Here is a 10,581-nt window from a genome sequence, read left to right as displayed (position 1 = left end):
GCAAAGGCGAGAGGGTGGCCAGAGGCTTTGGCAGAGTGACATTTATTTGCCAGGTTCAGCAGGTACACAGCCCACCGACCTTCATATACCAGAGCAGACCCACAGGCATGCAGGGAGAAGGGCAGGACTACCCCCAAGTGCCAAGCGAGGGCCAGGACCAGTGCAGCTGCCTGCCCAGGCTGTAGTGGGGTCTGACAAAGGGCACCTGCCAGGAGCCTCCGTTAGGAAACTGGGGAGCTTTGTTCCACTCCCTCATTCCAGCAAAAGCAACTCAGCATGGCTCAGAGGCACCTGGGCCTCTCTCCAAGCCTTGATAGAAGGGAAAGTGGGTCATAGACATAGAGGGGGTTCCTCTCTATTTTGTTGTTGAATTGAGAGAGCAGAAAATCTGCCCCTGTGAAGGGCAAACCCCGAATCAGACTATGGGACACTGCCATACAGCAGGCCCCCAGGTATGGAGAGGACTGTGGACTGAGCCTGAGGGAGCCCATGTGGGAAGAGCCAGGGGCAGCACTCCTTGTTTGGCCCAGGGTAAGGACCCAGCTAGGCTGATACACTAGGTGCTGGGCCTGCACTCTGCCCTCCCAGATCTCATTGCCACATCCTCATTGCTCCTCCTTCCCCTTAGAGGCTCAGGCAGTTCAGGGCACAGGGCAACCCACTGCAGGACCCAGGAGGGCAGGAAATAGAACAAGAGTCTTGGTAGAGACTTCCCAGGGACAAAGATGGAGGCTTCTAGCCTCCAACTCATTCTCTTTCACTTCTGAGGACCCCCATGGCTACCAAGCAGTGCCCCCAGCCATGTGACCAGTCTTGTCTTAAAGCATACTGCCTGAGATTATAGCATTCTCTATACCAACCTGTTTCCACTCCTAGAGCAGCCCACACACCACAGGCACATACCTTCATGTGCAGGAGCCTAAGACCGCTGACAGGGCCTCGCTGGAGGACCAGCTCTCAGGGCAAGGCCACCCAATTTAGGGCCTGGGAGAGGATGGGACCTGCAGGGCCTGCCTGGGGGAATTGTGAGGCAAAAAGGGAAGGGGGAGGGGTGCAGGGACCTCCTGAGTATCCCTAGAGCAGCATCCCACAAGAAACAGAAACTGATGAAGCTAGCAAGACAGAAAAGCCACAAGGAATCCATGCAGGGGCTGGGGCTGGTCCTGCCTCTGGCCTGCCCACCACTCACACACATACACACAGGAGACGAAACTGCTCTCCTGTGGCCCCCAGACATGCCCCATGCTGGGAGGCAGGGGCAGGGGAGAGCGAGGGCATCATGCCAGTGACTCTCTGTACAGTGAGAAGCCCCTCATCCACTCTCCCACCCTCCTGCCCATCCCCCGCCCCCCCCACAGCCTGCCCACTCAGCTGGTCTCCTCCCTCCGAGACTCCTGGGCAGAGCCAGCAGCCTCTTCCCCTTTACTAGAGGGTGGAGCCTGGCCTGTTGCGCCCCCTGGGGCTGTGCTGTCCGGCTGGGCCAAAGCCGGCTCAGGGGTGGCAGCAGCCTTGGTGGCCAGTGTGGCACTGCTTTGGGTAGTGGGCACGGTGCTCTCTTCCACGGCTGGTGTGGCTCTCCCATCAGTGGCTGGAGTAACACTTCTGTCAGTGGCTGGGGTGACACTCCCATCAGTGGCTGGGGTGATGCTCCCATCAGTGGCTGGGGTGATGCTCCCATCAGTGGCTGGAGTGGCACTGCCATCTGTGGCTGGGGTGGCACTACGGTCTACAGGGGCTACATTATCACTCTTCGTAACACCACCCGCTGTGGCTGGGGTGGCACTGCCCCCAAGGGCTGGGGCAGCTCCACTTGCAGCTGTGGCCCCGCCTGCAGCCCCAGAGGTGGCAGTGTCTGTGGCTGGGGCAGACTGGGCTGCAGCCGTGCTGGACTGCTCCGGTGCCCTGAGCCGTTTCATGAGGGTGGTCACTCGGACAGCCTTCTGAAAGAAGGACAGTGGAGAGAGGCTCAGAGCGAGGCTTACAGAAGCTGGATCCATTCCTTTGCGAAGGCCAAACCCAGACCATTCCATCGTGCCCTGGCTGCCTCTGACCAACCTAGGGCCGGGGACCCAGCTGCTCAGCACACCTGCCTAAGGTAGTAGCAGTGGCTACAGCTACAGCTGACGGTTGACGAAAAGCCTGTGTGTGGCTGCAGGGGTGTGATGCAGGCAAGAAACTGTGGTGCCAGAAGGAGCACTTGGGATCAAGCCAGGAAAGGGAGCCATCCAAGCCTTACCTTCCACTTAGCCCTGGCAAAGTTCTTTTCAATCTGGGCACAGACACCATCCTTGATGTTCTTATCAGAAGCAGCATTGCCAGAAATCCTGGAAAGGGTGCAAGTGCGTCTGGATCTGAGGGGGTATGGCCTTCATGGAGACTGTGCCCAGCCCTTTCCTTGTAAGACCCAAGGATTACCAGGCAGACCCTCTGGGTTGGCCTGAGCTCTGGGTGCCCCCTGAACCCCAATTTGAGGCCTCAAGGATAGAGGCTGCTAGGTGTGAGGAGGACAGAGGCCAAGGGACCCCTGGCCTCTCCTCCCATCCTCCCTGGGTCCTACTCACCACTCATGGGAAATGGCCTCTTCTGCAGTGATCCGCTGGTCTTGCTCCACCTCCATCAGCCTTGTGACCAGGTCTTTGGCTGGGGACAAAGCCAGGGAGAGGCTAGGCTTGGGCACCCCATTTCACTGTCTAGAGGTGATGAATGGGCTCGGGGATAGGATCAGAGTCCAACAGAGAAGGCTGAGAGCAGTCCCCCATGCCAACCCTTCACTCTGCCCTCATGCTGGGCACCTCCTCACCCGCCTGCGAAATGTCATCCCAGTATGGAGAGTCAAACTCATAGTCGCCAGCCAGGATCTTGCGAAAGAGGTTCTTGTCGTGGTTCTCATAGTCATCTTCCTCCACCTCCTCATAGAAAGGTGGATTCCCTGAAAGCCTGCACAGGGGCCCAAGGACAGGGTCACTCAGGAAGGCCATGGACACAGACCCCCACCCCACCTGGCTGCCAGGCTGTTTGCCGGCTTATCCACTCACAGGATGTACATGATGACTCCAATGGCCCAGCAGTCCACAGGGCGTCCATACCGCTGCCGGCCTACCACCTCTGGGGCTGCAAACAGTGTCCACCTGCTGGTCAATATCAGGCCTGGCCAGGCCTTGTACCACTCACACCCATTTGCTGGGATAGGGACTTCCTTCCCCTGCCCCGACCCCACCCAGAGCCACTCCTTGAAGGCTGTGTCCCACCCTGCCCCGCCCCACTCCCTGCTTGCCCAGGTACTCGGGGGTCCCACAGGGCTCCTTGATGAGGCCATTCTCTAGCTTAGCCAGATGAAAGTCGCTGATGACAATCTTTGAGTTCTTCAACCGGTTGTAGTAAACCAGGTTCTCCAGCTGCTCCAGCCAGGAATGGCATGTGGGTGGGCAGAGGAAGAGACCATGGAACCCTCAGAGGCTGGACCACGGCCCTGAGGTGCTGCCCACCCCAGCCCCAGGCCGGCTGCCAGCTGACCCTTTGACCTGATTGCTGGCCTCACCTTGAGGTTCCTGTGCACGATCTTGAGTGAGTGCAGGTAGGCCACCGCCTCCAGGACCTGCCGCACCACGTTGCTCGTGTCTCGCTCCGAGTAGTAGCCCTGGTCCAGGATCCAGTCAAACACCTCCCTCCCCGTGGCCCTGAGGGACACCAGCCCCTGAGCCCGGCGTGGGCAGGATCGGGGGTGGGGCAGGAGCACGTGGGCAGGCTGCCTACACCAGGCAGCTGGCTGGGCAAGGCACAGGGACCTGGGACCCCAAGGGTCCAGAAGGGGGGCCTTCCCTGGCTGCAGAGAGCAGGGCAGGTAAAGACCTGGGGGACTGAGGAATCCTGGAACCCCAGACCCACACTCACAGCTCCAGGAAGATAAAGTACTCCTTGCGGGTCACAAACACATCCACCAGTTGCAGGATGTTGGGATGCTTCACCCTGGCAACAGAGAGAAGAGCCAATAGATAGGCTGGGTGAACCCCTAAGAGAGGCTCTGGTTGCCACTGTGAGCTACAGCAGACTAACTGGCCAGAGGCTGGTACTGCTTGAGACCTCCGGACCTCGAAGCCCTTCCCGGCTACCTCCCCTACCCCACCCCACCCCTGGGCCTCATACTCACATCTTGAGGATGCCTATCTCGTTCTTGGCTGCCTTCCGCACCTTGCGGCCATCCCGCTTCTGGAATTTCTTGCAGGTGTGCAGCTTGCCTGTTGTCTTGTCCTTGGCCCGGAAGATCTCACAGAACTCCTCACTGCAGCCAGCAGGCACTCCACTCAGCCCTGGCTTCAGCGTGGGCTGTACTCCGCTCCCCTTTCCCCAGCACTTGCCCACCCACCCTTGCCCAACAGACCCAGCACTCACGTCTTGATGACCTGTCCCAAATCATATCTGTCAGTCACCTCCGATGGCTGGTTATAGTTCTTCTTGTCACCCAGAGTCACACACCCAAACGGCATTGCCGGGCTCTGAGCTGTGGGCAGGATGCGGTCTGGTTCAGCTGTACCACAGCCCACTTCTCCCCACAATGTAAAGGTTGCGTTTGGGATACCCCAACCTGTCTCACACCAAGTCAGAGGCAGAGTCTATACCAGGAAGGGCTAGAGGGTGATCAGGCTCAGATCCAGTGCCTGCTTTTCTGGCTGTACCTCCAACCACTCAGCTTGGCTGCCCGAACTACAACAAGCCCCTGCGCTTATGAAAAATATAGTAAACTGACATATCCGTGAATCACTTTGCATTATATACAATCTAAAGAAGATTTATCAAATGATTTATTTAAATTTCAGTAATTCCACAGATGAAAGGGGCTGTATCTACCCACCCATCAGAGAATCATCTCCACAAGTCTGAAGATGCCAGTGTTGGCAAAGATGTGGAGAACACGAGCACTGCTGGTGGAGGGCGAGTCTCCCCTTTGCTAAACAGTTTGGAAAAACTACTGAAGTCGAACATATCCTGTGCACCAACAATTGCACTGCTAACTATGTACATTTGTGCAGCAGGACACTGGTACAAGAGTGCTCATGGCTGCAATATTCAGAATTGCCCCAAACTGGAAACAGCCCACATATCCAGCAAGAGCAAGATGTACTGTGGTAGAGTCGGTCACACAATGGAATATTGTTACAAAACAATGGAAATGAGGAGTTACAGCTCTACGCAAGCACATGGTCAATCTCACCAATACAGTGTTGAGTGAAAAAAATACCAAATACATATAGTGTGATTCTACTGATACAGAGTTCAAAACAGGCAGAACTAACCTATACTGTTTAAGGATACAGACATACTGGTAAAATTATAAAGAAACACTAAGAAATAAACACCATGAGTCTTTCTAAGAGAAACAAAGAGGTTGTGATTGGGGGCGGGGGGATTCTGGAGGACCTATTTCTGAACCTGAGAACCACCTGAGTCGTGGTTTAACAGGTGTTCAACTTTATAATAATTTGTAAAAATGTACATACACATATTGGGCACATTCCTAGATCTTATATTTCACAATAAAAAATGTTAATAAAAATTATGGCTATCCATACTGAAGAATACTTTATAGCTATTAAAAAGCATAAAATAGATCAAAATGTGCTACTGTAGGACAGTCTCTGAAAAAAAGCAGGGGACAGAATGGTGGGTAAAGCGTGCTACACTGGGAAAAATTTTTTAAAGTTTATATACCTGTGTACACTCACAGAATCTTTTCTGAGCGAAAATAAGAGTTCTCTTTGGGGGAAAGAATTGGGTGTCAGAGGGGCAGATTTATACCTATTGTTTATTAATTTTCTGTTAGGATTTGTACTGTGATTACTTTTACTGATTTAATAAATACTGCAGGACTTCCCTGGTGGCGCAGTGGATAAGACTCCACGCCTCCAGTGCAGGCGGCCAGGGTTTGATCCCTGGTCAGGGAACTAGATCCCACATGCATGCCGCAACGAAGAGTTCGCATGCCACAACTAAGGAGCCCGCCTGCTGCAACAAAGACCCGATGCAAATAAATAAATAAATAAATAAATAAATATTGCTTGGGGATTCCTCAGAGGGAGAACCCCCATCTGGGTGGAGAAATGAGGAAAGGCTTTGAGGAAGAAGCAGCATTAGGGCTGGGCCTTAGAGGGAAAGGATTTGCCAGGAGGCATGAAGGGGTAATGGTCCAGAAAAGCAAGACAAGCCTGCCTAGTGCCTCACTGCCAGGGCCCACAGGAGACCTGGACCATCAGGTCCAGGGGAGAGGCCCCTGGCCAGGTGTGGCTATTCCAGGCACAAGGATGACCACACGCAGCTGACTCCAGTAGGTTCCAGGCACTCTGGCACGCAGAGCATGGCACCCCCCGGGTCTGCAACCCTGCCAGCCCAATCCTCACCTGCGGTGCTGAGTGAACTGGCTCCAGCACCCACAGGAAAAGGCACTCACGGCCCTTGCTCAGAGGTAAACTTCAGGAGGGGAATTGGTGACAGTGTCTGGACCTTTCCAGACCTGACCCGGAGTCAGCCTCCTTAATGCCTGGTTGGTGTGACACTGGGATGATAATACACTTCACACTGAGGCTGCATTGAAACTGCTCTGCCTCTGCTGACTGGGCAGTCTCCCTCCACCCCGATTAGCACTTGCTATGCTAAGGGGCTGGGCTGGGGCCTTGGCTACCTAGATGCCCCCCTACCTGAAGTGACTCATAGCCACAGGGTAGTGAAGGAGGGAGGAAGCCACCACCAGAGGAAGCAGCTTGGTCAGAGGGACTCTGCCAGCCAGGGTCAAAGGCCAGGACCCACACAAGCCCCCTGGTCAGCGCTGGCTGCTGCTTGTTTCCTCCCGGGCGGAGGCTACCCACTTCCTAGGGCACCCAGTCCTGAAAGTTCTCCCTCAAATTTGCCCTCCGCTTTAGGGAACAAATTCCATCCAGGTTCTTTGGACTCAGGGAACACAAACGCATTTCATCAGTGTGATTCAAGCTAGGGCTTAAGCCATCTTGTGAGGCACTGCAGAGGCAAACAAGAGAAGCTTTGAAGATCGTCCCTGACTGCGTATCTTTGCCGCCATGGTCACAGCCCTGCTCCTGCATCTGCCGGGAAGGAGCCTGTGGCTAGAATCCCACTCTCACAGCTGAGAGCAGAGGCATGGCCACCCACCACTGCCGGCCACCCATCTCTATGCCCAAACAATCCGGGGGAGGGGGCTTGCATCTGTCCCCTCATTGGTCTTATGTGCAGCGATTCCCTTCCCAGGCTGCAATCCAAGGGCCCTGTACTGGGTGGGAGGGTTGTACCTCAGCCTACAGGTCCCCCAGGAGGGCTGGGAGGGACCTGTGTCCCAGCTCTGCTGCTCTGCTTACACCATTCCCTCTGGCAGGAATGCCCTTCCCCCAAAGCCTCCCATCAGTATCCTATTTGTCACGGCAGAGTTATTTTTAACATTAAAAAAATCAGCAACTACCTAAACAACCAACAACAGGTGACTCGCCAGCTCAACTGTGTCCATCCAATGGCAGGAATTGTGGGCACTGGCAAGGGCACTGCCCATCCTGGCCTCTCTGTGGAGCAGCCTCCACATGAGCTAGGTGCTGAGACCAGGGCTAAATCTCTTCTTTCATTGTGGTTTCTGACATTATAAGGCTATTTGTGCCACAGATTGGCTGCAACGATCCTGAAGCTCCAGGCTCAAAACCACCCTTCGCTGAGGTAACTTCCACAAACTCCACCTCCACCCACCCCACACCAAGAGCTCCCTGCTCAGCCGCATGGCGTGGGAGGTTTTGTACGTGCCTGTCCCTGATCTTGGCCCAGCTTTTGGCCGTGCACAGGCACTCGTACCCGCAGGGACCCAGGGCTGGTCACGGGGGTCTGTCTCCACCACGGAAATCCAGACCTCTGCTCAGTCACATCAGCCTGGAGCCATGTCCTGAAGCCTCATGGCAGGGGCAGGGACAGATCTGTCTCCTCCCTCTCACAGCGGCCCTGATCTCAGCCAGTCACTGCCTCTCCTCACCAACCTAACTGCACTCGCTTGCCTTCATCCCCAACCTGGCCCCAGGGCAAAGAGTGGAGAAAAGGGGGCCCTGCTTCAGATTAGCATCTTGGTCTCCTCCACCCCCACCCACTCTACCATCTGCTACCCACTGCTGCTGCCTAGGAGGCTGCCGGTGTGCGTACCAAGCCCCTGGCACCTGCTTGCAACAAGGGGGCCCTGGCCCCAAAGCAGGGAGGAGAAACTGAGGGACGGCTTCAAGAACAGTAGAAGGCCAGGCAGAAAGAGGGCGTGCATTCCTAACCCCCATGGCCTGGACAGCCCAGACTCAACAGCCAACAATAGAGGGCTTCCCCCGCAATGACAAGGGACCTGGGCCCTAAGTCCACACTGGGACATGGGAGGGCACAGAGGCCCCATAGCTGCCGTTTCCCGAAAGACGTGGTTCCTTCCATTCTCTGCAGAGAAACTGACTGGTGTGCACAGGGGGCGGTCCAAAGGGAGCTTGGGGGAAGTGCAGAGCCTGGGGGAGCCTCTAAGGGAGCCTGAGGGCCAAGCATTCCCTAGCTACTGCCTGCTCCTCAGGTCTGGCCCCTCAGGCAATGCTGATGGAGCCTCTGCCTTGGTAATAAAGGGTCCCCTAGGGACCCTACTGTAGCCTAAGACAAGTCTGGCCCAGGGGAGGCCCGAATAGGACAGAGGCCAGCTCCAGAGGCCCAGGGGTCCCACAGAGAGTCCTGGCCCCTCCTCTACTGGGGTCAGCCTGATTCAAGCCCCACATTTCGTAGCCATAAACAGGAGTTACCTGCCACCCTGGTCCTCTGCCATGTGGGGCTTCAGACCTTGCAGTAAACCTAGGGAGGCCAGGGGGGGCCGGAGGAGGCCTCCAGCTGCCTCCCAACAACTGTGGGCAACACCTCCCAATTTAGTGGCAGCTGTGAACACCAGCCTGCAGGCAACCCCTCCCCTTCCCTGCTCTCCTCTCTCACGGACTGGAGCTGGGTTTCCTGCTGTAATAGACATGCCTAGGCCCAAGCTCTGCCCAGCCTGCCGCAGAGACCTCACCCACAGGATGCAGGACCAGCAGAAATAGAGACCTCACTCTCAGGTCTGTGTCAGGAGGCAGAGTCAAGTTTCTCACCCACTATCCAACTGCTTTAGGTAACTGGGCAGGGGGCTGCCCTGGCTGGGCCTCAGGCTCTAGCTAAATCATGGTCCGTAGTTCCTGCTGCTGACTCTCTCCCATCTAATGAGGGCGCAGGCAGAGGGCGGGGGTGCTCTCCAGTTTCAGGGGTGGGCATAGGATCAGGTGCTGCCTCCAGAAAGTTCAGCCTTCAATAAGCAGGCAGAGCCGAGAGCCAGCTGGCCCCTTCCAGGCACCCGGGGTCCCAGTCTTTGAGCCCCTGAAGGAAAATTCACTGGGGGCCCTGCTTCCCTGTGAGCGGAGGAGGGGAAATTCAGGGAAGGCCCCAGAGTAAAGGGTTGCTATGGTGATGGAAGTTTTTTAAAAAGGAGAGGGGAGGGGAGGGGAGAGGAGAGGTGTTATTCAAATTCTCCAAGAATTCCCTGAGACTTTGGCCTGATTCCTTCCCCATGGGTTCTGTGACCCTGGTCCCCATCAAGGAAGGGGAGGTGGGGAACTGAGAGACTTTAGAAAAGAGAGGGGCAGGGACACAGAGAGACAAAGGCAGAACCTGTGATGGAAGGGGAGTAAAGAATTGACACAGTAAAAAGGATGCAGGCACAAGGACACAGGAGGGAAGGTGGGCAGGGGGTTTCAAAGGGGCCTGTGGATGCCCAGCAGAGCCCTAAGGCCTCCATGACCATGTGCTCTGCACACCTGGACCAGGAGCTGCCCCTGATGCCTGGACCTCTGAGACTGACCCCTCCTGTATTCCCCTAGACATGCACTGAACTTGGTGTGGGACAGCCGTAGCTCTGGGAAAGAGGCCAGCTGTTGCAGTCCCCTCAGAACAGTTCCTCAGCCTCTCTCCCTGTCATCACAGCAGCTTAGGTGAGGAAGGTCCAACATGTCGAAGGCACAGGCTTGGGGGATGGAAATGAAGCTTGGAGACCTGGCTGCTTCCCTTTACAGCCCCTCCTCTCAGCTGACCCAGCTCTGCCTAGACTACCCAGCCACCCCCACCCCCATCTGCTGTCCTCTAGAGGCCTTGGGTCCCCAGGGCCTCTCTTGCAGCTCAGCCTAATTCCCTGCCACCACCGTCCCCTTCCCTGATAGTGGATCCTGTCTGAGGGCCAGAAACAGCACCCCAAGCAACCTAGAAACAGGATAACAACTGCACAGCATCCCTCCACTATGCCTCAGTTTCCCTGGATGGATATCACTGACTCTGTAGTCTTCTCCCAGGGCAAGGACTGCCCACCTGCCAGGACAAGGGCTGGAGAGGAGGGCCAAAAGCTGATATGGGAAAGGCAGTCTATGGCACCTGGGGGCCCACACCAAATGCTGTAAAAGAAAGGGAGAGAGACCTCTTCTCCACCACAGGGCCCAGCGCCTGACACCGAGGGGAGTAGAGTCACCAATTGCCCAGCTGAGTAAACTGGGGCCCAGCAGGTGCCTAAAGCTGGCA

General features: G+C 56.0%; 1 protein-coding gene across 2 annotated transcripts in view; it reads right to left on the bottom strand.

Moving 5' to 3' along the window:
* Positions 1 to 26: 26 nt before the first annotated feature.
* Positions 27 to 10,581, bottom strand: part of CAMKV (CaM kinase like vesicle associated) — an 11,840-nt gene continuing 1,285 nt past the window's right edge. Inside the window, exons 2-11 of one of the 2 annotated variants that reach the window (XM_024737767.1) lie at positions 4,390 to 4,498; positions 4,148 to 4,279; positions 3,892 to 3,966; positions 3,539 to 3,677; positions 3,275 to 3,395; positions 3,036 to 3,111; positions 2,801 to 2,937; positions 2,562 to 2,640; positions 2,237 to 2,324; positions 27 to 1,940 (exon numbers count right to left, since the gene is read on the bottom strand). In XM_024737767.1, coding sequence (XP_024593535.1) covers positions 1,368 to 1,940; positions 2,237 to 2,324; positions 2,562 to 2,640; positions 2,801 to 2,937; positions 3,036 to 3,111; positions 3,275 to 3,395; positions 3,539 to 3,677; positions 3,892 to 3,966; positions 4,148 to 4,279; positions 4,390 to 4,484 — 1,515 coding nt within the window. In that variant the 5' untranslated portion in view covers positions 4,485 to 4,498 and the 3' untranslated portion in view covers positions 27 to 1,367. The remainder of the gene's footprint in view (positions 1,941 to 2,236; positions 2,325 to 2,561; positions 2,641 to 2,800; positions 2,938 to 3,035; positions 3,112 to 3,274; positions 3,396 to 3,538; positions 3,678 to 3,891; positions 3,967 to 4,147; positions 4,280 to 4,389; positions 4,499 to 10,581) is intronic. The other variant, XM_024737777.1, reaches the window with a different exon arrangement.

Source organism: Neophocaena asiaeorientalis, unplaced genomic scaffold, assembly GCF_003031525.2.
Source record: "Neophocaena asiaeorientalis asiaeorientalis breed wild unplaced genomic scaffold, Neophocaena_asiaeorientalis_V1.1 scaffold680, whole genome shotgun sequence".
Lineage (NCBI taxonomy): Eukaryota > Metazoa > Chordata > Mammalia > Artiodactyla > Phocoenidae > Neophocaena > Neophocaena asiaeorientalis.
Note: the sequence above shows the minus strand (reverse complement) of the source record. Positions and strands in the feature narration are given on the sequence as shown.